General features: G+C 37.3%; 1 protein-coding gene across 3 annotated transcripts in view; it reads left to right on the top strand.

The window, feature by feature from the left end:
- CCSER1 (coiled-coil serine rich protein 1) overlaps positions 1-27,778 on the top strand; it is a 1,176,231-nt gene that overhangs the window by 737,855 nt on the left and 410,598 nt on the right. Inside the window, exon 10 of one of the 3 annotated variants that reach the window (XM_070392715.1) lies at positions 20,116-20,197. The exons of the other annotated variants lie outside the window; for them this stretch is intronic. Within the exon in view, the coding sequence (XP_070248816.1) occupies positions 20,116-20,139 (24 nt within the window). The 3' untranslated portion in view covers positions 20,140-20,197. Of the gene's footprint in view, positions 1-20,115; positions 20,198-27,778 lie in introns of those variants that run through there. 3 annotated transcript variants of the gene reach the window in all.

The following is a 27,778-nucleotide window of genomic DNA, read 5'->3' as shown; positions in this document are numbered from 1 at the left end:
AACAATGTGCAAATATTTTCACCATTAAAATATGATTGTTTTATATAGATTTATACATTGCCTGCTGCAGGATGGGCTATATATTATTGCCATTAATATTTCTTGGCTATTAATTTAATCAATTAAAAGGTGATGAATGCACAAGTTATATGTGGTACAATTGTTATTATTATTTTACCTGGTTTTTTTTAACATGGCACATAAACTAAGCCTCCTGAGAAATACACTGGAGAACACACAGACAATGACAGAATGGGAAATTGAACTATATGAATTTTTAAAAATCCAGAAAACCACATTACATTATCAATGTGCTAAGAGAATCCAAATAAATAAGTATCAAAATTAGTTGAAAAATTGAGATACCAACATTGTCTACTTGAATACGTGGCAGTAATGGAAATGTCCTGTACTTACTCCATCTAATACAGGAGCCAAAAGCCATATACAGCTATTGAGCACTTGAAATGTGGGTATTGTGACTGAGGCACTGCATTTTGTATCTTACTATAATTTAATTAACTCAGATTCAAATAACTACATGTAGATGTCACAGCTCTAGGCAGGAAGCAAGGCAGAGCCGATGCCACCCTGGAAGCTAGGAGCTGTGGAGGCATTTCTGTGGGAAGGAAGTGACCTTCTGAACTGAGGAAAGAAAAGAACTAACAGATTGGGTAAATTAAAATCAAAGTAGGAGAAAATTTTCAGAAGTTTCAAACTGTTAGTCTTTGGGTATGTTAAATGGTAGAAAGTTTAAATAAAAGCCTCAAGTTCCAACTTCTCTGAAAAAAAAAAGGAATATATGCAAGAAATTAATTAATATGCCTTTCTGAGGCATATTTTCATCAGCTTTAAAATGCAAAAGCTGGATGAAAAGACATAAATTCACCCTGAAAATCAACTTCATGATTACACATTATTCTGATAGACATATGACTGCTTTGATTTTATAGGTTTAGCTCAGTTGTTTATTGCAGTTGTCTTTTATCTCCAAGGTCACACCTTCTGTCCTCAGAAAGTTTAGTTATTTTCAGATTGTTGACTAACCAGCATCTCATAAATATTTGCCTTGCTTATGGGCAAAACCAGAAGTGTAAATATATGTTTCTGCTGAGGAAAGTAAGGAGCACATCTCTTTCACTGAGGTTCTTTATTGTAAACTTCACCTATAAATAGTATGCAAAGTTGGATTATTGTAGATTTTACTAGCCTGGGTGAGCTTGACTTTATCATCAAATGTGTAATTAATTTTCATATAACTTTACAAACCTAAGCTGTAAAGTATATTAGGTGATCTTGGAATAAATTCTTTCTCTGACAGTGCCCTAGAATATTCTTTTTGTCCTACATGGATGAGCACTTTACCCCTAAACTGTGGTTATATACTGGGCCTACTCTAGTACCAGGAAGACACGTGCTTGAAAATAAATATTTGCGTATAATAAATGGATTTTATTTTTAAGGTGTTTATTCCTCCTGGTTACTGATTTGTAACAAAGATTTGCAAATGTTTATTCAATAAAAACTCTATGTAATTTAGAAATAATACCTGCAAAATAGATAACAAATGTCAAACCTCATATATATATATATATATATATATATATATATATATATATACATATATATATATAAAGGGTGTCCCAAAATTCATGCACTGGGCCTCTAATATATATATCCTAAGTTTTATGTTGTTCGGTTTGACTAATTAAAAAGAAAATCTAGAACTTTTAAAATCTTTTTTGACCACTTCTCTGTTTTGAATAATTTCAGCCCTATTTTTTTTTCTTTAGGAAATTACTTGTTTTTCTGAGAATTAAATCTTGCTTTGGAGTTACATAAATTCTGCACAGATTTAAAATATCACAGATTGTTTACAACATTATTTTTAAATGATTACATTACAACATAGATATATTTTGGTAATATATAGTATCATGTAAATGAGATGAATCATTAAAATTTACAAATCTGTACTGTAAAAAAATTATCTCTTACTACAAATTCATTCTTGTGTTACATAGATCTTTTTTTCCTGATATTATTTAATCTTGATAAATGATGTGTTCTAACCAGCACTGATTATTTCTGAACTATAAATATTTCAGATGCTAAGTAATTTTGTCACTTCAATCAGTTATAACTTCATACTTCTATATTTATACATTAGATTTTGAGACACTATTATTTTTATAAAGTAATTGTCAAGCACTGGAGTAAAAGAAAATGTGTCCTACCTTTGCATAACTCCTTATTTTGTTTTAATACTGTAATTTCATTAATGCCCTAGCCTTTATTTATATTGATTACATGTTATAAATCTCTTCAAAGAACTTTATATTGGGAGAATTTTAATGTGCACTTTCAAGTATCGATATTTTTAATAAGTCTGAAATGCTAGAATAATGTCTGACATCTATATTCTATAATTTGAATAAAGAATTCAAAGAATATTGAGGCATTATTTTTACTCTCAGTAATAATCTAGAAGACACTAAGAAAACAAAGTGAAGACTAACGAACGAAGCTAAAGAAAACTAAATACATTGCAGTTAGAAGGCAGCATAAGCAAATACCAGACAAAAAGAAAGATTCTTTTCACTGTTGAAAAGCAGAAAAGGTTTTGAGAGCCACTCATGTCAACTTTGAATAACAAGTAGAATTTTGATAGATAAAGAAGGAAGGTAGACCAAGAGGGTAGGTTAGAGTTAATGTCTAGATGTTTTAAATGTATTTGCTTGCAGGAAACGAAGAGAGAGTGAATATTTTTAATTTATAGGAACATAGATTATATTTGTTAATTGTAGCTCTCAAACTTCAGCATATAGCAGAATTGCCTGAAGACCGTTTGAAACAAAGATTACTTGGCCTCACCTCAGTGTTTCTGATTCAGGAAGTCTTCGGGGGGCCTGAGAATTAATTTGCTTTTCTAACGAGTTCCCAGATGCTGCTGACAGTGGTGTCTTGGGACCACTCTTGGAGAACCACTGATCTGGAGTAAAACTTTTTCCTCGTAGTTCCCTCCTGCCTCCTGTAAGGGAGGAAAGTTATATTAAACTAAGTTTTTATTAACAGCTAACACATATACTGAGAACTCTCTACAGACAAACCCTAGAGAAAATATATACAAAAACACAAATACATTTAATCAAGTGAATGATAGCAACTAGAGTACGAAACGCTGGAAATGATAGTACTATTCTACCTGTATTTTTAGAGTCCTGGCAAAGAACAGAATTCATGCAAGTGGTTTAAATAAAGAGTGTTTAACGAAGGGCTAGTTATAGACATGGATGTACTGAGGTGGCCATAAGCCAGTGCCATCACTAGGTGTCAAGGGTAAAGTAGGAGTGGTATTCCCAGAGTTCATGGAGAGCTGCAGCCATGAGGCAGAGGCTGGTCCTGAAATAGGGGGCGTTTTCTTAGGAGGCTACAGCATCTCTAAGAGAAGTATTGAAGCAGCAAAGCAGGTAGATAGAAACACCCCAGCATCTCTGCCCCCTGGTAATCTAGTCTGTTGCTGCCTCCTTTGGGCTGAAACCAACCTGAAGCCAGTGTGTGAAGGTTCAACTCGGGGAGGCAGCCAGTGTGATGAGTTTGTGGGAGCACAAGCAAGTTCTCCGAAGTCTGAAGACTGTAAGCCAGTGGTTCTCAACCTGTGGGTCGCGAACAATGAAAACACATATAGCATATCAGATATTTACATTATGATTCATAACAGTAGCAACATTACAGTTATGAAGTAGCAACAAAAATAATTTTATGGTTGGGGGTCACCACAACATGAGGAACTGTATGAAAGGGTCTCGGCATTAGGAAGGTTGAGAACCACTGCCTGAGTAAGCCAAGGTCCTGGTCCTACCTTCCCTTGTGTTATTTTAAGCCCTGTTCCCAGTTTTCTTTTATTCCTTTGTACTTAGGGAGCAACCGTAGCATGGAGATGAGGTAAGTGGTCTAATTGTTGACTTAGTAGGGACTCAAAGTGGTTTTAGAGCCTCTTTATCAATGGGTCAAAATTTCAAATATTCCTCCTGTTATCGGATAGTTGCATGTATTGCTCTTCTCCTTTACTAGTGGGAGTGGGGGTTCTTGGGGTGCTGCTTGAATAAGTATTTCTGGAGGCCCCCACCGGAAGATGAGACGTGGTAGAGAGCTTTATTTGTGTGGAATTAGAAACCTGGGTCTCAAAAATCCCATTTCCCTTAATCCAGTCCTGGAAGAGGTGCAACTGGGGATTCAGCAGAGCTAAGAGCAAAGCCAGTATCCAGAGTTTCCATTCAGTGGTGCAGCTAGAGGCCCTGTGAGTGAGTGCAGACTGAAAGAGCCCCTCAAGCCAGGAGTCAGGTGGGAGCAGCAAGAGCAAGAGAGAGAACTCCTTTCTTCAGGAGCTTATGTATCTCAAATCTGCCTGTGCTTGCAGTGGCCATGCCTACGCTGGCCGGTGACCTGTGTCCAGGTTTGACTGACGAATAGCTCCTTCCCTATGTCATTCAAAATTTACTGGGTGTGTCTATAATATTGCCCTTCCCTTTGTTCCTTTCCAGTTAATTAATAACTGGGTTAAATACAATGATATCACTACCACATCAGAACCTTAAGCATAACCATTCATCACTCAAAAATACTGTTAAAAACACCATTGTTTGCTCTGATTTATCTATAATAATAAAAGCATAATATGCTAATTAGACCAGATGTCCTTCAGGACGACCTTCCAGATGAAGCCGAGGATGCGAGGGAAGCCCGGGTCCCGGGTACCCGAGGGGAGCTGGTGCCGGCAGTCAGGGGAAGGAAGGCCTACTCTTGCACAAATTTCGTGCATCAGGCCTCTAGTAAGAAGATAAATGATTGACCAAGTCAAGCTGCACAGGGACCATTTGCTCCTTCCTTCTGAGCTGACTTCTAGGACTCTAAGGCTGTTGTTCTTCTTCCAGGACTGGTTTAAGCACCAAGAAGGCAAAAAGAACATAGCTGTCTCACCATCAAAGAGGAAGCACCTTAGAATTGGTTTATTACCTGAAAGTAGTTCAATGTAATAAATCCCAGCACTGTTTTATAATTCTCAGTCACAAACAAGAAATGGCCTTTGTTGTCTCAATTATTTTCAGATCCCTTTCTGTAGTCTCTCAGAAATTTCTGAAGCAAGAGCTGAGGCAGAATTCATTGCCTGATGGTAGCAATAAGATAATATGTGACATTCAAAATGGTAGAAAGAGCCCATTGCCATCTTATCCTTAAGTCCTATGACTTTTCTATAGGCATCCAAAGTATAAGGCAAAGGAAGTAAATAATTTTTTCACAAAAAATACCATGTGTTTAACTCCTCTACATTTTTGCTCATGCAATTTATTCTGCTGAGGCCATTTTTTCTTATTCTGTGTCTGCTTGTCAAAATATGTAAAGTTTTAACTTAAATATTTGTCTTTTTGTGAATTCTTCTTTATTCTTTCAACTTGAAGTTCAATGTGTTACTTTTAAGTCACTTTTATTCGGCAATGTATTATAGTTTAAAATGACTAAACACTTTATACCCTCACTTTGAAGCAGGTTTTACCACTTACTGCAGTGAGTTATAGAGAAATATTTGTATGGGCCTTGAACATAGTTTACCTGAAAAGCTATGTGTCTATAAGCATCTTAATTTCAAGTCATTTAATCTCTCCAGTCTGCTCTGTAAAATGGTTAAGGTTTACCTTACCTCAAGGTCTTATGTAGAGATACAGTTGAATAAATTATGGTTAAAATTAGCAAATGGAATACTAGACTATAAATGTTAGTTCAATTACTTTTTATTTGTATTGTCTTTTACATGATAGGAAACCAGAAGTTTGTATTAAATTGAACAAAATTGGAAGTTCACAGAAAACTATACTGAAATTTAAAATCCTTAAAATTCTGTTGAGTGCATAGAGGAAGAGAGAGGGAAAAATATTTTGACATTTTCTTCATGACTACAAGCCAGAGCAAAACATATGCATGCACAGATGTATATGAAGCTTGTTTCAAAAAATGTTTTGAAAATGTAAAAATGAATAAAAAACATCAAAGTGTACCAACAGAATAATAAGACAAAAGGGGTAAGGCACTGTGGTCAAAGTAAAATCAGAGATAGGAAGTAAGATAAAATCAGCATTCCAGAAATGTAAGAATCAAATATGGGGAGGAGGGTGGAGAGGGTTGAATTGGTCAGGAGAAGCACACTGTTTTTGGACTGAATCCAAAGGAAAAAATTCATCCTTTAACCTCTTTTAAGAAGATGATGTGTCTTAATGTGGTGAATAGTGCCATTTTTAGAGTGAATGTACAATTCCCTTGGCTATTTCCTTCTATAAAAGTAGAGGGCACTGTGCTAAACCAGAGCTCTATAGGCGCACACCACAGGGGGCCATTATCATTGAGATCTGTGACTTTCTCAGAGTGGCTTAATCATAACACTAAATATTCAACAAAAAGGGACTGTGTATTTTTCAGAAAATCCACCCTAAGTTTTGTTGCTCTAAACTGAGCTTTGGTTACTACTGTTGAGTGGTTAATGGGATGGCAAGGACCCATTTTCTCATCTAAGGCCATTTGATTTCCGTCAGTCAACTAGGGACTATGCTTGAGAGGTTCTGAGAGATGCCTGAAGTAAAGGCCATCATATCTCTTAAAACCAAGTGGGAAGGTTGATTTCAAAACAGGTAAAGAAAGAATTCTATAAATATCTGGAAAATCAACATCAAACTGTTAAGAGTATTATCTCTATATTGTAAGATTGTTGGAGCGGAGAGGGCTATAGAATATTTTCTTTTTTTATTCATATATTTCATACTTTCTACATGTTTTACAGTATAATAGATTGCATTAATATTTAAGAATGATTATAAAATCCCAGAACAAGTCAAAACTGAATAGTAAGTAATTCTGGGTTCTCTGCACAACCAACTTATTGTCTTCTTGAGGGCTTCGTGTTTTCAGCATAAATCAGTGTTTCTCAAACTGTTGATTACAGTAGAATGCCACAAAATAGGTATGCAGGGATAGATACATTTTGGAAATTCAAACTATATGCCATCCTCTTGATAATTCATAGTACAGACGACTATACTAAACCTTCAAAGTCTTGTATTAAAGAATCATTTGCATCCCACATGGGCTGGAAGTGGGCAGGAAACCCATTCTAAGGGGCACCTGAAAATGTGTGTGTGCAGGGAATGTTTCATGGTCACAAACTGGATGGACATGATTGCTATTTAGTGCGCTGGGACCACGGGTGCTAAAAATGCTACAATACAGAAGACAATTTCACAAAACAGAGACATCAAAGTACCCAAAGTCGTATCTTAGAGAAATATTCTTTAAACAAACTTATTTGACAGGAAACAGTATTTTGAAGCATTTTATTGCATAATGTAGAATGATGATTATTCTGAAATTTATGTTTTAGTCTAAAGCCCGAGATTTCAATGTGCACCTCCCTTCTTGATATTACACTTGATTGTGTTAAAGATGGCTCAAAGTTTGTGTTTCTAATATAGAACATCAGATTTACACTCCTCACCAGAATTTCCACTTTCACAAATCGGAATATGTGTATGTTGGTAAATGGAACTATCAGCCTTTCCCTTGTTTAAGACAGAAACCCTGAGCCAATTTTTTGTTTATACTATATAGCTTCTATATAGTCCATTCCACCTATAAAATATATGTTAACTGAATTTACAAAACCATAAAAGGTAAAAAACTGAAGTAAGGGTATAATATAAAACATAAAACCAGAAACATTTTAAAAATAGAGATTTTATTTTAAAGGAGAAGACAAATTTTAGGACAGAAATGAAAAATAATGAATTAGAAAAAAATAAGCTCCAAATTTAAAGAAATTAAAAATAAACTAAAATTGGAACATAAACAGTTGAAGGAACTACTATAATAACCAGCCAAGTATAGTGTCTCTATATTTCTCACACATACACACACACACACACACACACACACACACACACACTCCTTTGCTAAGTCAAGGCTACTGGCCTTTCCTGTGATTTGGAAATGTAGGGTTTGTCTGGTGAGCAAGAGTCATCAGAGAAGACTATCTACTGCCCTATCCTTTTTAGAAATTCATAGACAACAGGGGGGTGAGGGCATGAGTAGGGCTGTGGGGGGCAATGGGGCAATAAGGACACAAATGTAACACCGTAATCAATAAAGAAAAAAACATTACAAAAAATAAACAAAAGAAATTTCAGATTTGCTGGAGCAAATTAAATTTTAGGGAGTAGAGGAAAAAATATCTAAGTGCTGACTCTTAATTTTATTTATTTTTAATTGTGTTTCAATTTTACCATAATTTTAACAACAGTCTTTTCTAATGATCTTGTCACCACTTTTTTCTTAATCAATTACCTTGTTTTATATTCTTACTTGCCCCATTACTTCCTCTAGTCTATATCTAATCCCCCACATTTTGAAAACCTATTTTGCCACTTCTGTGATTGTTTGTTCTATTTCTCATGAAAATGGAAAGTAAGAGGACTCCAAAATAAATATACACAAATTAAAATGTGTGTATTTTAAATACCTTAATCCTTTTATTTATTTTTAAAAATATACTTTGGTGGAAATAAAAGTTACCCACCTTGCAGCTTTATTGATATAACGTAGACATTTAACAACATCTATGTTTAAGGTATACAGTGTGTTGATTTGATACATTTATATATTGTAAAATAATCACCACCACAGATTAGCTAACACCTCCATCCCATCATGTAGAGGACATTTCTTTTAGTGGTGAGAACATTTAAGGTCTCCTATTCTAACAGCATTTGCTTACATGATAAATATTATTAGCTATAACCACCATGCTGTACATTAGATCATCAGAATTTATTAATCTTATAATTATAATTTGTACTTTTTGACCAATAACTCCCATTTTCACATACCCTTTAGCTCCAGGTAACCACCACTCTACTCAGTGTCTCTGAGTACAGCGTTTTTAGATTTCACATATAAGTGATATTATACCTTGGTTGTCAAAAGTTACCATTTTTATTAATAAATAATCACTGAATGCCTGGTTAGTGAAAAAGTGGAAATTTTAGAATGTTATTTTTACAACAACCCAGTTTTATTAAATATGTATACATATGCAATAGCCATATTTCTGGAAAATGAAAATATTTTATTTTTTTCTTAAACCATCTGTATGGATATCATTTTACAATAAACATATGTTACTGTGGAATTAGGAAAATAAATGAGTATATTTTAATGCTCTAATTTTTATTTGTGGTTGAGTAAAATTCCATTGTATGTAAGTACCACCACTTTTTTATCCACTCATCTCTTGAATGGGTACTTGGGTTGCTTCCATAGCTTGACTATTGTAAATAACACTGCAATGAATAAAGGTGTGTATATATATTTTTGAATTAGCATTTTGGGTTTCTTTTGATATATAACTAGAAGTGGAATTGCTGGGTCATAAGGCAGTTCCATTTTTAATTATTTGAGGAACCGCCATAATTTTTTCCATAGTGGCTGTACCCATTTATAATCCCAACAATAGTAATTAAGGGTTTCCTTTTCATTTTATCCTTGACAACACTTGTTGTCTGTTTTTGTTATTGATGATAGCCATGATTGCAGGTGTGAGGTGATGTCCCATTGTGGTTTTTATTTTTATTTGCATTTATCTGATGATTAATGACATTGAGCATATTTTCATTTGTCTGTTGGTCATCTCTATGTCTCTTTGAAGAAATTTCAAGTTCTCTATTTTTTAAATTAAGCTGTTTGTCTTTTGGGTAATAAGTTATATGAGTTATTTATATATTTTAGATATTAACCCCTTATCACATGTATTGTTAGCAAATATCTTCTCCTTTAAGTTGGTGGGTTTGGTTGTTTTGTTGATGGCTTACTTTTCTGTGTAGCCTCTTATTTATTTTATTTTATTTATTTATTTTTTTTGTGTGTGTGTGTGTGTGTAAAAACATTTTAGCTTGATATAGTCCCATTTTTTTCTCTTCTGTCCATTGCTCAAAGAGATATATCAAAATAATATTTCTTAGAGCTATATCAATTTTACCACCAATTTCTTCTAGAGTTTCATTTCAGTCATTGTATTCTTTATTTCTGAATAGTGTTTTTTTTTAATGGTTTCTAACTCTTTGTTGAAGTTCTTACTGAGTTTATCTTTTCTTCCCCTGAGTTTATTGAACATCACTATAATCTGTGTTTTAAACTCTGTATCTGGTTGACTGCATGCCTCTGTTTTGTTGAGATCTTTTTCTGAAATGACCTGTTCTTTCATGTGGGCCATGTTTCTTTCCTTGTTTTGGCTGGATCCCTGTTTTTTTTACTATATTTTCAGTGGATCTCCTCCTTCTACCAGACTTGGTAGAGTGGCCTTATATAGTAGGAGTCCTGTGAGGCTCAGTGGCACAGTTTCCCTGTTCACCTGAGCCTGGTGCTTCAGGAGTGCCCCTATATGGATTGTGTGTGCCCTCCTGTTATAGTTGATTCTTCATTGGTATTAGCACTTAATGGGTGTGGTTGATGCTCAGGTTGATGGGCAGTGAGGAACGGCTGTCTGTAACTGCATCAGATAAGCTGTTTTGTGTGGATTGACCTCATGGAGAAGGACTTGCTTTAGCAGGTCTCTGGTGCCAGTAGAGTTCGTCCTTTGTGTGGTGCTGTGCCTGCATGGCCAAGGATGAACCTGAGAAGGGGCAGTGAAGGATTAGAGAAGACAGACAAGAGAATACAGCTGGGGCTCAGTGGATCTCCCAGGCCTGGATGAGGACACAGAAAGACCCAGCCTGCAAGCCAAAGCTTTATTTTATAGTCAGATCACACAAAGCAACACAAGGGAAGTGGTCAGCATGTTTACAATGTTCTTGTGAGTTTCACCTTGTTTTGGCAGCACTTGTTGCACGTCCTACAGCCCATTAGCTACCTAGGAAGGAGCAAGGGAGGACTATAAGGTCAAGCTTAATAATGCTAAGAAGGCTCTGCACTCTAAGCTGGGACTTGTTTGTTGCCCTGTCACAGGTCAGTCCAAGGCTTAACCCTATAGCCACTTCCTACATCTCCTCCTTTTTTTGTTTTTAAGCTTCTACAATAAAAGTAAAACTTGAACATCAAGAACAAAGCTCTTACTATTAAAACAATAACAAAACAATGCCAATGCAAAAACCAAACTACAGACATGTTAACATTTTAAAACTTGAACATCAAGAACAAAACTCTGGCTATTAAAATAATAACAAAACAATGCAATGCAACACAGCAATAAGAGAGAAACCAAGCTACAGACATGTTAACATTTTTAGCTACAAAATGAAAGTTTCTTTTGCTGCTGGTGTATATTTAATCAGAGTCCTCAGACTTGGCTGTGCAAGACTTTACAGAAGACTGGAAGCTAACCAATGCTAGCATAGCCAGAAACATGGTTGAGAAGGTATCTTCCACTTCTTGCTTTTCTACCATGTGCTGGGCTTCAGTTAACTTCTTTAGCTGACCCCATGTTAGCATCTCAGCCCCTGCATAGCCTTTGTTTTCTTCTTCTTCCACATTGCTGTCATCAGGGCAACTCTCAGTGTTTTGAATGAAGGGACAAGGAGCTTCTTGGGTCCATCGTGGTAATGCATGTAATGCTCTGGCACCAAAATTGGCTGCGCTGCTCATTCTGGAAAGATACAAACACAACCTCTTCCCTGTCATCATTCCTGGATCTGGTAAAACTCTTGTATGGTTTGTGCTTCCTTCCACTGGGAAAGTATAAAGAGCATAACACATAACATCCTTCTCCCTCCTTTTGTTTTTGTGATTGCATTTTAATAGTAGGATTGGCTCTTTCTGCTATTGCCTGACCTTGAATTTGTGCTATTTTTGTTTATGGTAAGACCTGATTTATAGTATTAATTGTTTGTGCCATTACTTTAATTTCTCCAGTATAGTCCTGATATATCACCCCAGGGAGAACTTGAAACCCTTTCAATGTTAAACTGCTCCTCCCTAAAATTAGTCCCAGCATGCCTGTGAGAAGGGGACCATACACTCCCATGGCACATATTGGGAGGTGGGACAGAGGTCCAACCCTGAACTTACATGTTAACATTTTTAAAATGTTTTGAACAGCTGGCTTTGTGACTGAGCCAGATGAAAAGGCTGCAGTGGGGTCAAGGATAAGGCCCCTACTGTTTGGTGGGGCCAGGGCTGGCCCCGCTTGAAGTTTCCCTGCCTACGGGGCATTGAATTATCATTAACATCAGTCTTGTAGTGGCATTCATTTACCCAATGCTTTCCTCTCCTGCATCTTGGACATAGTCTAGGCTGCTTGTTTCCACTCCCTATAGTCTTTTGATTTCCATTTCTAGCATTACAGTCTTTAGCAAAATGCCCTAGTTTACCACAGTTAAAACATCCCCCTTTCTTTTTCTGCTGACCAGCGAGTAACATCTCCTTTAATGCAGCAGCTAATACCACTCCTTGCACATAGACTGGTCCAATATCAGCATAAACATGGATAAAATACTTACATAATAAGTAATCTCCAGGTGAGAGACAAGCCTTTGCAACAGTATTAAGCCTCTGTTAATCTTCCACTATCTATCTTAGTTCCCCTGCCACATTCATCCATTCCCTTTCAGGAGTGGGCTCTAGGCAGTCCCGAATGAGGGACCACGGACTGAAAGTAGAGAGAGGAATTTTCCCTGGACCTTCAACTATATAATGATCTCTAAGTTGCTTTCCCACCTTCTCCCATGTCCCTACATTTGCCTTTTCTTCCTCAGGAAACCATGGGAAAGTTTTATTTACAAAATCCAACAAATCAAGAAGCTGTGTATGCCTCACAGAATAGTCCCGTGCTTGGAGCATAGCTTTTACATATAAGTTCTTTACCTGTGATCCTGAATTTCCCATATTTTACACCTAGGTATTCTAAACTGTGCTCCTTACCTTACTTTTTGCTTTCTGCATGTGCTTCAGTGGAGTGTCCTTTCACCTTGCAATTGTAGTTCCCTTGTATTCAGGCCCCATGTTGGGTGCCACATGTACCATGCCAGCACAGCCAAGGATGAACCTGAGGAGGGCTGGTGAAGGATTAAAGAAGACAGACAAGAGAATACAGCTGGGGCTCAGCGGATCTCCCAGGCCTAGATGAGGATACAGAAAGACCCAGCCTGCAAGCTGAAGTTTTATTTTATAGTCAGATCACACAAAGCAACACAAGGGAAGTGGTCAGCATGTTCACAATGTTCTTGTGAGTTTCACCTTGTTTTGGCAGCACTTGTTGCACGTCCTACAGCCCATTAGCTACCTAGGAAGGAGCAAGGGAGGACTATAAGGTCAAGCTTAATAATGCTAAGAGGGCTCTGCCCTCCAAGCTGGGACTTGTTGGTGGCCCTGCCACAGGTCAGTCCAAGGCTTAACCCTATAGCTGCTCCCTACATTGTGCGTATTGTTAGTGGAGCTGGTTGGGTGGTGTTCTGGTGTGGTCTGAAGCCAGCTACTGGATTTGTTGGTTCTGGAGCCTCTTGGGAGAAGCTCCAGTGCAGATCAAAGTCAGCTGCCTTTTATGTCCAGCTAAGGGCTGCTTGATGGGAGCTATGAAGTAATCTGTGGTTGGTTTCCCCTTGTGCTGCACTTGGAGGTACTCGGGAGAGGTTATACTGCAATCTGAGGCTGGCTGCCACTAGTACCAGGCTTGGGACTGTTTGGTGAGCACCATGTGAGCTGAGGTCAGCTGCAACTTGGTTTGGGTTTGTGGCTACTTAGTTGAAATTACTGTCCAGGCCAATGGTGGGCACCACTCATGCCAGGCATGTAGCCACCTGATGGGAGTTACAATGTATGTTGAGACCAGTTGCTGCTTATTCTGGAATCTGAGGCCATTTAACAAGAGGTACATGGCATGCTGAGGCCCACTGATGCTTATTTGGGGTTTGTGGACCTTTGAGAGATTTTAAGAAAGTTGACAGCACAAGCTGACACAAGCCATTTGTGAGGAAAAGCTCCTATAAGGAGCTCGGCCCAGGCACCTGAGTTGAGTGGGACTAGAGATTCAGGCCATCATCAGGATAGGGTTCATGGCTTTAGCCGGGTTCATGAAGAGCTTAGATTAGGTGCCTCTCTGTGCCCATATACTGGGGCTTGGAGAGCTCAACACAGGAGCAATGGCACCTGCCAATGCTTCTGTCCCTGTGAAGAGCTGCCCTGACTTCTGTCTCTCTAACTCTTGCTGTAAAGCTAGTCAATTCACTTCCTCCCTGTAAGTCTCTGGCACAGCGTTTGGCTGCTGCACCATCTTGACCCAGTGTCTAACTCAGTTCAACTATTAACACAAGGAGAATCCATTGCTTCTATGTATATGAGTAGTACAGATTGTTTGTTAAATATCTGAAATTTATTGCTATTATGATAAATTTTTATTCCATTTCATTTACAGTAAAGAAGTATATAGTAAAGCAATAAAACATTGATCATTTGAATCCTCTATAAGTGAAAGATGATATTGTTTCCCGAGGTACTTGTAAATAATATATAATGAAAGTATTCTATATTTTAGTGAGGTTTAAAACAATAGCTAATACTTCTTAGTCAAGATTACATATATGTAATTAGCAGAAAGTTAAAAAAGTACAAAGCAAATAAAAACATAAAACTTATATGAAAAGAGTAAAATTCTTAAAAAATATACTTTTATTAAAGATGTAGTTGAAATAATTTATTATCCTCATTAAGTAGGATGAAAAAACCCCACAAAATATTATAAACAACAATTACAATAGAATAAAGATGATCATGTATCCTTGACTTGATATTCTAACCTAAGTATTTAATTGTGGATTAGCATTTGATTTAATGAACACATTGTTGAATTAGCAAACATAAAATAAGACAAATTCATCCTTGTGTATTTTCCTGCTTTAGTTTATCATGTAGACTGTATCTTATGTCTCTGTTAAAAGAGCAGTGTGAAATGAAAATGTGAATGACTTAGGGATAATGTTTCATTAAGGGAATAAGCAGAAAGATAGGATTTAAATATCTTTCTGTGGTCAAGAAGAAGATATAGTGAGATAAAAATCAATGCTGGCCAGGTCAACTTCAAATACTAGGTGGATCAGTGAACCCTAAACAGGCTAATTTTAGGAATGCCTGTAGTTTTAAATATTATAATTTCATAGTTCCACTTTATAATCTTTCTATATATTTTATGTACAAAATGAGATCCAGTTCTTTACAAAAGTTCTGTGTTTTGTTTTGTTTTCTTATTCTGGACACTTCTCCAATATTAGCACATTGAGTTTTTCTCTCTTTCTAATAGCTATATAATAGCCCATTGTATAGAGGTGATGAAATCATAGTTCACCTGTGTTTTTTTTTCATCCTACTTAACAAGGATAATAAATTATTTCAACTACATCTGGAATAAAAGTATAATTTAGGCTATTTCCATTTGGTTGGTATTTTTTAATGGTGCAAAAAATATGTATGTTTGTGCATACATACACACACACGTACACATAGATATCTATACATATGTATATCTAAATGTGTACATATATAATCTGTATATATACACTTGAGCAATTGTATCTGCAGAGAAAATTTGTAAATGTAGAATTACAACTGTGTGTGTGTATATATAATATGCACACTAAGTGTATATATGTAATGTATATATGCATATTTGAGCAATTATATCTATAAGGATAATTATTAAAATATAATTTTTATGCTTAAGTGTATATATGCTTTAAAGTTGGAAACTATTTATATAGTCACATTGCTTTATCTCCTGTATTTGTCATTTGTGGAAAGGCTGCTTCACTCTGAGATTAAATAAAAAAATATGCACCTCCAGTTTTGTTCTAGTATTTTATGGTTTCAACTTTTATGTTAGATACTTTGATGAAGGTTGAATTTATTGTGAGAAAAAAATAAAAAAGGAATACAAATATACAAAAAAAAGTGATAAAAAACAAAGCTTAAATAGTGCAGTACTACTTGCTCAGGATTATGGGTCTGCAGATATCCAGAACAATGGTAAACAAAGAGTGTAAGACTATCTTAAGCACCAAAACATATTTAAAAAATAATAGCATTATACTTTCCATGTTTTAGATATTTTGGTTGTTTATTTTTTTAATCTTTTAATGAAAATAAACTTTGTCTTTTTATAATTACTAATTTTTGAGGGATAGATTATACACTAATAGTCAAACAATATCGTTCAATAAAGAGTCAAATAGAAGTGATGACATGACACCAGAAAAAGTTAATGTCCTGCACCACTCATTCTATACTGTGTGTTTGGGGAAGGATCTGATCCTAAATCATGTCCAAAATACCAACAGAGTCTAGAACCCAAAGTAGAAAAAGGCATCCAAAGGAGCAGGGAGTGTTACAGTGTTTGAAACAAAAGCATGGCACAAGCTGGGTTGGTGGGATGTTTAGAAGCAGATAACTAATAGGTTTTACAAATAGAGCAAAACAAAAACAAACAGTTTTTTAAACAGAAGACAAAAACATATATTTAGGACAAACTGATTTAATGTTTTGGGAGAAAAAGAAAATTCATAAAAATCCAGGATGGAGCAAGATTCCTGACATCTTTCACTGCTACTTTCATACTTTCTAGTGGGGAGCACCAAACGCTATTTAAATAGGCAAGAAACATGGGAAAATATTACTTGAAGGAATTTCACCTGACATCAGAGTCTCCAATAGATTGGGAAGAGGGATCAGGAATGCAATGGGGTTTGTTAAGGAATTTTATTTTCCATGATATAAATAATCCATGCTATGGGTCCAAGGCTCTCACCTCTACCTTACAAGATCCTCATGCTTATCTTTTTCTTTTTTAATTTTTTTTATTGATTTCAGAGAGAGAAAGTGGGAGAGAGAGAGAGAGAGAGAGAGAAGAGAGAGAGAGAGAGAGAGAGAGAGAGAGAGAGAGAGAGAAACACCAATGATGAGAGAGAATCATTGACCAGCTGCCTCCTGCACACCCCCTACTGGGGATCAATATGACTGGGAATTGAACCAGATCTCCTGGTTCATGGGTCCATGCTCAACCTCTGAGGCATCCTGGTCAGCTTCATGCTTAACTTTTGAATTTTACTTTAGGGGTTGCTTGATCCTTTATGTATTTCATTTTCCCACACATGATTCATTTGGTCAGTGACAACTTAGCCGGCTTAGAAATGGTAAATTTATGTGAGAACCTCTTGTTCCATATTCCTCTATATCACGTTTTTGTTGTTTTTGTTTTCACTAGCATTGCTTTATGGGTTACATTGGAGAAAGAAATGGAAAAACACTTTATTCATTTCTGATACTTAGTGCTAACTCTGGAACATACATGCATCACTTAGAGATAATTAGAAGCAAAGAATCCCCATGACTTCGTGCAGCAGATCCCCAGACATGCACAATGCCATCACTTGCAGAGCTTCAGTTTGACATGACAGGTGCCAGGTGTTACAGATTTACTTGTTTTTAAAGTAAAATAACAACAACAACAACAAAAATGCAAGCAGTCTCACAAATGAAGCAGAACAGATTCTGCCAGCATAAAATGCGTGGCATGCATTTCCACAAAATAAATTCCAGCAGTTTTAATGAAGGAACCTGTTTCCGGACACATGAATTACAATGTCCCCAAACCTTTTGTCCTCAAAAATCAATCACATGTCCCTCAGATACTTGAGAAGCAGTGCGATTCTTCCCAAGCTCCTGAAGCTGCGCAGACATTGTTTGATGGATTGAAGTAATTATTTCTAAAGTCCACTTCTTAGTTGTTTACTGAAAAATATAATTCTGATGCTATTGATGATCTTCCTTTTCATATGCTATTTGGCATTTTTCATTAAGTTATGAAATCTAAACTAGAGGAAAGAAAAAACATTACTTTTCATGGAATTTTTGTTTGCTTTTGTGAAAGTGTTTGCAAAGGTAAAATTAATTAGGTGTTTCCTGATTTGGTTTGTCTAAGCCTGCCTTGTGCATGAATTAATAAGGATAGAAATATAACCTCGGTCTTTCACAAACTCTGTGTATGTAATCTTTCATCTAAAATCTGTTCCTCTTCCTGTTTTTCCACATTAGTAAATGTTGTCAGCATTCTGTCAATTTTCCTACAAGGAACTTGAAATTAGAGGAATTTTTGTTTGATCAGACAATTTTTAAAGATGTGCTTAACCTCATAAGGCCCCATTAAAATGGCAGTGAAAGAACATTGTAAAGGATGCTCCAAAACCACAATAAAGCAATTGAGTGTACTTTGCAACTGTGGGAGTTTAATATTTCCAGAAGATGGAAAGGGGGTGGAAGAGTGATAACAGAAATATCGGTGAGGAACATTGGCAGCTTGTTATATACACAGAGGGATATGCATCTTGAGAAAGAAATAACCTGCCCTGTAGAACCCAGAGAAGCATGTCACTTAGAAAGTATGGGTTTGAAGGAGATCAGTAGTAAAATATGAAAATATAAACAAGGATGCTAATTGAAATGCTATTTTTGGAACGGTTGATGCTGACTCTGTGAGTACAGAATCTACAGTATCAGAAATCTAATACACTAGGGAAAAAAAGTATCTGATAGGTGGTGGGGGAGATGTTACTTTTTTAAGGAAAATAAATCATCTGAAAACAGCTAACAAAGTGTTCTTATAGATCTCTATATTATAAAATTTGTGGGTTCTCAAAAACAAAATAAAAATATCTAGTTCCTTTCCCAACTACCAAAAATCAAAGCTCTTTCCCTTCCAGTAAATTATCTCACCATCTTATGCAAATCTCGCCAGCAGGTTTTTGTTGTCTCATCCTTAAATGTGTATGGACAACCAAGTATCATCCAACATTTGAGGTTAGAAAGCAATATGAACACAAAGGTCCAAAAGAAATAACAAAAAAGTAAAGATAAAAACTAAAAAACTTTTACTTACATTTTTGTGACAACCCTAGAAGATAAGTCATTCATTAAAAAAGAAAAGAAAAAGAAACATGTAACTATGAAAATAAAACAATCATAAAAAAACACATCTGAAAACTTAAAAATAAAATACCAACATTATTCCTTAGACTTAGAGCTTCAAGAGTAGAAAGTGTCCTCCTAGAAAATAGAATGAAAGAGGAATAAACAACAACAATGAGAGATAATATAAAATAAAGAAGATACCCCAACAGATTTAGTATTGTATGCAAAGGATACAGTGTTCAGATTCATAGGTCAACCAAATACAGTCAACAAATAAATTTATGGTTGTAAGATTACCAGAAACAAAATGTAATGAGGTTGCATAAGAGGGAAAGCTTAGTCACCTGAAAAAGAAAATTCTACCATCAGACTCCTCATCAGAAAGCTAGATTATACAAAATAATGGATAAGATATTCAAAGCTCCCAGGGGGTATTATAATTAACCTAGAATTCTATACCCAGATAAACTATCAGTGTGAGGCTAAAATAAAGATTATTTTATATATGTAAAGGCCCAGGAAGTTTACCTCCAAAATACCTTTCCTAAGAAAATTGCTAGTAAAATGAAGGCTAGAACCAAGAAATAGGAGGATATATGTGAAACCAGTGTTCAGTGGTGAAATTCTGTCCCAAGATGAAATCCCAGCCATTGGACTAGGGATCATTCAATTCAAAATAGAGCCAAACAGAGTCTTCTGTAAAGGAGATCCACAAAATAAACAATATTGACATACTTGTTAAAAGATAAAATGTATTAAAAAATAGAAGAAATAATTTGAGCTCTTCTTTGGGAACATTATTCTTTGGCATAGTGGTCACACTAGTAGCTTTAAAGTAGGCAATATAATCCTAGCAAATTTTTGGTTTCATAGTAAACAAATTTTCATGATCATACTCTTTGTAACTCATAATTAATTCATAGACATCTCGAGAAGGGCTTAACTATGGTTTATCTTGGCCTAGCTGTTCCTGTACGTTATGACCCTCCCTTTATCCAAGCCTCCTCTTATACAACCTGCTTCATCATCTCAGTTCATTTCTTTTGAAGCTGATCTATCATTCTCTCATCCACACTAAGGTCTTCTCCACCTCGGGACCTTTAAACAAGCTTTTTCATCTCTCTTCTTTTGCAGATTTCTCAGGTAAATGTGACCTAATTCTCTTCACCAGGTTAGTTCTACCTGTACCTCTTCTTCTTCATAGCACCTGACATATAATAAGTGATCAAGAAATTTTTGTTCATCATATGAATAAATGGTATTTTTCTTGCATAAAATTCTCTGTGTTTGGAAAACTGTTTTCTATCTCTTTGTTAAAGGCTTTATTATGTACTAGAGGCCTGGTGCATGAATTTGTGCATAGGTGGGGCCAGGCTGGCCTGCCCTGATGGGGGCCGATGGGGCTGGGCCAGCTGGAGGGAGGGGCCGCAGGAGGTTGACCAGTTGGCCCCACCCCAATAGGAGTAGGGGGTCTCCTCTGGTTGCCCTGCCTCCAAATCAGATTGGGGAGATCAGTCAGGGGCCGGGCCAGCGGGAGGAGGGGCCACAGGATGTGGGGGGCCAATCAGGGTCCCGATTGAGATGTTTTGCCACCGCAGTGCACGTCATAGCGACTGGTCATTCTGGTCATTCTGTCGTTCTGGTTGCTTGGCATATATATATATATATATTTGTTTAGGTGATATGTCTTTTTTATAGTCCTTAGTATCTTGCTCAGAAAAATGACTTACTAGCTCTACTGTGGATTAGTAGCATGTGCTACCTTATATTATTCTCTACTGGAAATCCCTAAATTGTGATCAGGAAAACAGAGGGCTAGATCTTATGTACATAAACTTAAAGCAGTGCCATATAATTAGAAGAAAACCCAGTGTAGTTGGTAATATGCCTGTAAGGAAGGGCACTCACACTCATCTTGACATTATTTTACAACTTGTAAATTCTGCAGTCACTCTGCTATCCTTTTTAACTTCTAAATCAGTCCACCAGAATCCCTGAATTAAAATAAATAAATATTTAAAATTTAGTTGTGAAGAGTTCTTATGCTCTTAATTAAATATTACATAATTTATAAACTAACTAAAAATGCTTTCTGTTTGCTATAGCCTCAGGTATTTAAAAATAAATTTAACACCCTTTGTAGATTACATACATTTTAACTATCAGTTCTTCTTTTTTAAAAAACATTTTTTTATTGATTTCAGAAAGGAAGGAAGAGGGAGAGAGAGATTGAAACATCAATAATGAGAGAGAGTCATTGATTGGTTGCCTCCTGCACACCCCCTACTGGGGATTGAGCCTGCAACCCAGGCATGTGCCCTTGAATAGAATCGAACCTGGGACTCTTCAGTCCACAGGCCGACACTCTCTATCCACTGAGCCAAACCAGGTAGGGCTATCAGTTCCTCTTTTTAAAGTAGAGGTGTTACATACAAAATTTTCCAAATTTCATTCAAACGACATATCTAACTTATTTTTATTCATACACATTGTGAAATCAAAACTCCATTAGTATGGCAATATTCCTATTTTAGAATTCTACAGAGTACCTGAAGTTATAATGGGATTCTTTGATATATTTTCTTTTAAAATGGTGTTTCCATCTACACTAATAAAAGAGAAACATGGTAATTAGCGTATGACCGCTACCCTTTTCATTCGCTAATCAGTGAGTATATGCAAATTAATTGTCAGCCAAGATGGCGGCCGGCAGCCATGCACTGAAGCGAACAGGGAGGCTTGCTTGCTCCAGTGACTGGCGGACTCCAACGTTCCCCGCCTGCCTGTGCCGGCCTCTGACCTGGCAGTTTGAAACATTGTAACAAATATAGAAGCTAAACAAAACCGCAGAAACCAGATTTCAGCCACCAGGATCTCAGAGCTGGAGTTATACATTGTTTCGATTATAGAACCCAAACAAACCAGATACCAGCTTTCAGCAGCGGAAGCCCCAGAGCTAGAGCCAGAGCAAAAGCTGGCCCAGAATAAAAAAGAAAAAAAAGAAAAAAGGAGCAGTTGGGAGCTTCAGTCAATCGCCAGCCTGAAAGCAGCCCTCAGCCCTTCACCCAGGCTGGCCAGGCACCCCAGTGGGGACCCCCACCCTGAAGGGTGTATGACCAGCTGCAAACAGCCATCATCCCCTCATCCAGGCTGGCCAGGCACCACAGTGGGGACCCCCACCCTGATCCAGGACACCCTTCAGGGCAAACCAGCCAGCCCCCAGGCCTCTATCCTATATAGTAAAAGGGTAATATGCCTCCCAGCACCGGGATCAGCGGAGCCGAGAGGCCTCCTGGTACCAGATCAGCGTGACAGGGGGCAGCGCCCAAATCCCCTGATCGCCCTGCAACTCTGTGTGTGACAGGGTGCGGCGTCCCAACCCCCTGATCGGCCCTGCTCTGTGTGTGACAGGGTGAGGCGCCTCAACCCCCCACCCCCCCAATGGGCCCTGCTCTATGTGTGATGGAGTAGAGCCATAACCTCCCCATTGGCCCTGCCCTGAGTGTGACAGTGGCGGCACCCCAACCCCCTGATCTGCCCTGCTCTGTGTGTGACAGGGGCGGTGCCCTAACTCCCCTATCGGCCCTACTCTGTGAGTGACAGGGGAGAGCTCCTCAACCCCCTGATCAGCCCTGCTATGTGCTTGACAGGGGGGAGCTCCCCAACCCCCTGATGGGCCCTGCTCTGTGCATGACACGGGGGAGCTCCCCAACCCCCTGATGGGCCCTGCCATGAGTGTGACAGGGGCGGCGCCCCAACCCCCTGATCTGCCCTGCTCTGTGCGTGACAGGGGGCAACGCCCAACCCCCTGATTGGCCCTGCTCTGTGCATGACAGGGGGCGGCGCCCCAACTCCCCAATCAGCCCTGCTCTGAGCCCGACCAGGAGCTGCACCTAGGGATTGGGCCTACCCTCTGCCACCCGGGAGCAGGCCTAAGCAGGAGGTCGTTATCTCCCAAGGGGTCCCAGACTGCAAGAGGGCACAGGCCTGGCTGAGGGACCCCCCCTTCCCCCCCGAGTGCACAAATTTTTGTGCACCGGGCCTCTAGTTATAAAATAACATACAGTTTTGGGGTACCATAAAAAAGATACTGTGGGGAAATAACTACTCTTGTATACTTTTGTTTCTATTTATCTACTCTTTTATTTTTAATTATAGCCCCAAATTAAGTTTTTTCACTCTTTAAGTATTCAATTTCTATTGGCTATAAATAAGATACTGTCTCTTGTAAATAACAAATTAAATGTTCTTGTGTATGTGTATTTTTCTGTTTTTACAGAATTATTTCCATTTTTGTAAGTTCATATTACTAACAGTGTTTCTTTTTAATAATTATCAGAAATTAAAATTTAAATGTTCAGCTTTAATTATTTAATTAGAGCTGCTTTTTCTCTTTTCATTGGTATTTTTGATGCACCATTTATTTTTTATTGTTTCTTTGCCCAGATAGTGGCATTCAAATCTAAAAATCACATTCCTGTGGTCATACAGGAAAGGCCTATGTTTCACAAGTATAAGTAAAACAGGAATTTAAGATCATTGTGTTGTGGCAGGTCAATAGTCTGGCTGTGTGATATACAGTGTAGTTTTGTATGATGTTACTATTGGCGGAAACTGAGTAAAGAATAGATGCCATCTCTCTGTATTTCTTCTTACCACAAGTGGGTCTCTAATTACCTCAAAATAAAAAGTTTCTTTAAAAATTTTTTAAAAGAGCCTATTTCTCATTCACACTAAACCCAATATGTTTAAGCCAGTTCTCCTCCACTTTGTAACAATGACTGTGGGACATTAGCTTTCAAAATTGTGTAGTAACAGAAGAGGAATAAATATGTTTTTAAGGGTAAACATTGTTTATATCATTTCTATCCTAATCCTATGATCAAAACTTAGTCACATGGCCCAAAAAACTGCAAGGGATATCAGATCCGTGGGAAAGCAGAAGACTTAATGATTTGGGGTCCGTTGAGCCATAAAGCGAGAGCTGCATTGAGCAGATCTTTAGCTTTTAGGTTGAAGTCCCAGTTTGATATTAATTATATTCATCTCAAAATTATTTTTACATAGCTTCTAACTCTCCCATTTTAATACCTATTTGTTTAATTAGATATGTAAAAAGAAAAAAAATAGGGTGAACCCTGAAAATTAATATTTCAGCTCTGTAAAACAGAATAACCAAGGCACATATCTTGCCTCAGCTTGCCCACAAAACCCAGTTACAGGCCCACTTTGTGTCAAATGGCCTATCCTGTCCCACTCATTTCTGACAACCTACCAAATTAGAGCTCACCTCTGATTGCTTCTAATGTTTGGCTTTGTTTTCCTTATATGACCCTCTACCTGCTCCTCCATTATTAGTATTGAGATTCACACTTCAGATTCTTCCTATGAACTAGAATTTGGTTCACTACTGAGATTATATGTGAAACCACAGTTTTGGATGGAAAATCACTTATAAATTCTAATCCTTCAAAGGCCATTTTTGACAATATGTTGGTACTCAGTAAAAGAGGTATTTAGGCATCTAATGTGTAGGTAGCTAAGGTTTATTTAAGCCATCCTTGAATATTGTCTACAAAATAACTTGAAATCCTTAGGAATATTAAAGTAATATTCATAGCAAATGCTTTCTCTTCAATTTATCTAAGTGCAACTTTTAGCAAGAAAAATGTATGTGTTAGTTTCTACTAATAAGTAAACAGTAAGTCCTCATTTTTGCTCTTTGAGGGTAAATTTATTATTTTACAAACTCCTATCTGAAAAATTATTTATTAAAACTTCTATTGTTTATTGACCTCTGATTGGAAAAGGACTTATATGATACTTTACTAATGATATGACAAATATTTAATGTGTAGCTATTAAAGAGGTTATATTATATTTCCATGAATTTTAACCTCCTATTAATTAATTGATATAACTGCCACAATGACTTATAGTAGAAAGGTAGATGACAGTAATTAAACCATTTTATGATTATTAAATATGCATCATATAAGATTTAAAAATATATATGTCTAACCACTAAACATTGTACTTTCTCCCTCTCCATTTCTTTTCCTTAGACACTTAAAAGTATATTTTTCTTTTTTCCTATTTGTTCCTCAATTTTCTATAACTTGCAAAAAAAAACACCTTGTAATTTATTAAAAAAATATAATATTCAACCACCAAATAATGTGTTTTTGTTTAAAAAGATTTCAAAAGTGAGGACTTGGATATAATAATTGGTATTAAAATATAGTTTCTACTATTTAATAGTAGTGAGTATTTATTCTCATGGGTAGGCTACAGTAAGAATGAAAGATTATAATGACTTCATGTGTACAATTGTACATAATTAGTTAATAATCTAGTAGCTCCCTGAAGAGCTTGATTATACACACTCCTTCACTTTTGTGATGAGCAAATGATTTCCAGAAGTCCTATTCATGATTAAATCTTTCTGCATTACTAAAATTTACTGGCAGTTCAAAATAGAATCATCTGTGAAAGGAGCTTATATTGGTGGAGCAGCAATTCTTTATACATCATGCATCCCAAAATGTTCTAAAATGAGCTTCAAGTACACATTGCACTATGCTCATAGGAAGATCAAATAAGGGATTACTTATAATTCTCATTGGTTTACCCCATCCTTAATGATTTGTTACTGACATAATAAAAACTTAAACAAAAACTACTGGTGATAAAACTCTAAAGTTGAGAATATTTAAGTCTCCTAACATACTTAAAAATAATTTTTAATGACTAATAATTGACCTCACAGCAACCAGATTAAAGACATGGACATCTTAATAGCTTTTCTTAAAAGTGACTCACTCATATTGGTCCAGTTAATTGAGTTTTTAAATGAGAGAGAAGGTCATCACAATAAGGAATGAAGATATATTGTGTTCATCATAAGACTAACCAGTTTCCAGAGTTAAACCAAGAAGAAAGCATAATAAATTCTAGCAACAATAATGATATTTAAAGGTAGTCACAGGAAGTGGATCTCAGAATAATGCAACTAATATCCAGTGCATAAATTTGATTCCTTTATATGATATATTTTATGAATTTGTGCCAATGGTGAGACAAAAAATTAGGGGGATTAAATAATTTACCCAGTGTCACATAATAAACAAATGATGAAATCAGGAATTTAGTCCTGGCCATCAAATTCCAGAGCCTGAACTTAGTTGAGACTAGCGGAAATAGAGGATAATAAACACAAAAAGAAAAGAGGTTTCCTATCTTGAAACGGTAATTTTTCTTGCTGGTATTTCTTCTCTCTTTCTTTTTACAAAGTGATCTCTCCCAATAAATCCATTACCTACCTGACTCCATATATACCATATTTTTCCATGTATAAAATGCCCCCATTAATAAGACACCCCCTACTTTTCCAACCCAAAATTAAAAAATCAATATTTTAAACATAAAACGGAACACATTTTTATTTAGTAACTAGTGGCCCGGTGCACAAAATTCATGCACAGGGAGGAGGGTGTCCCTCAGTCCAGCCTGCACCTTCTCTAATCTGGGACATCACTCTCATAATCTGAGACCACTGGATCCTAACAGCTCGCCTGCCTGCCTGCCTGATTGCCCCTTACCGCTTCTGCTTGCCAGCCTGATCACCCTCTAACCGCTCCCCTGCTGGCCCAATTGATGCCTAACTGTTCCCCTGCCAGCCCGATTGTCCCCAACTGCCCTCCCCTGCTGGCCTGATTGCCCGCAACTGCCCTCCCCTGCTGGCCCAATCGCCCACAACTACCCTCCCCTGCCGCGACCCACCTCCTTGACCGGGACCCACCTCCTCCATGTGAGGCAGCGGAGACGCCAGGACCGGTCTCCTCTGCACCGCGTGGAGCCATGGGACCCCCAGGCCTCACCCCATGGAGCTGCTGCCTGGCCCCACCTCCTCTGTGCATGCGGCCATCTTGTGGTAGCCATCTGTGGTGACCATCTTGTGACAACATCGTGTGCAAGGGCTTTTATTAGTATAGATTACCACAGGTAATGTTCACATACCAGTACTATGATATTATGTAGCAAATCACTTTATTCAGCCTCTGATGTGTCACTGCTCTCTTCTTCATCCCTATTAGTTCCAGAGATACCAATTTCTTCAACTTCTATTGTATCACTGCTCTCCTCTGAGTCACTGTCTCTATATGTGAGATCATCCTCATAAACTGGTGGCATTTTCTGAGCTAACTTTGTTTGTGTTCTCATGGCCAACCCTTCTCTCCTCATGAAATTGAAGCATTATTTTGTCTTTCCTGTAAAATCTACAATGTTCATTTCGCTTGCAAATTTTCTTGCCTGACATGGAATAAGCTTGGTTGACTCACATAAGCCACTCTGGCGCTGCTCCATAATCCAAGTCTTAAGCCTCTGCTCCAAGTTTGCCCATTTTGCTGGTTTTCCCTTTAAGGCCTTCTTCTATTTTGGCATCTTAAGGAGTTGTTTTTTTTTTCTCCACTGTCTGATCATACACGCAGTGGGAGGAGGTCCAAATTGTCTCCCTGCAGCTCTGTTTCCATGCTCTTTTGCATAGCTGATTACATTCAGTTTGAATTTTGCAGAGTAAGACAATCACTTACTGGTATTTATCTTTTTATTTTTTTGACATCTTAATGGGCTCAGAATGCTCTGGTCCTGGTTGCATCTGCACACTCTCCACCTCCACCTCCAATTATGGCATCAGCCGACGTTAGTAACAATAAGACTCAGGATTGGAGGAAGCCTGTTTGACAGATATGGGCAGCTATGCACTTGAGTAGCTCCCTCCTTGGATGACTTCCCT

The sequence above is a fragment of the Myotis yumanensis genome, unplaced genomic scaffold, assembly GCF_028538775.1.
Source record: "Myotis yumanensis isolate MYYU_CA2020_CCGP unplaced genomic scaffold, mMyoYum1.0.hap1 SCAF_1, whole genome shotgun sequence".
NCBI lineage: Eukaryota > Metazoa > Chordata > Mammalia > Chiroptera > Vespertilionidae > Myotis > Myotis yumanensis.
Note: the sequence above shows the minus strand (reverse complement) of the source record. Positions and strands in the feature narration are given on the sequence as shown.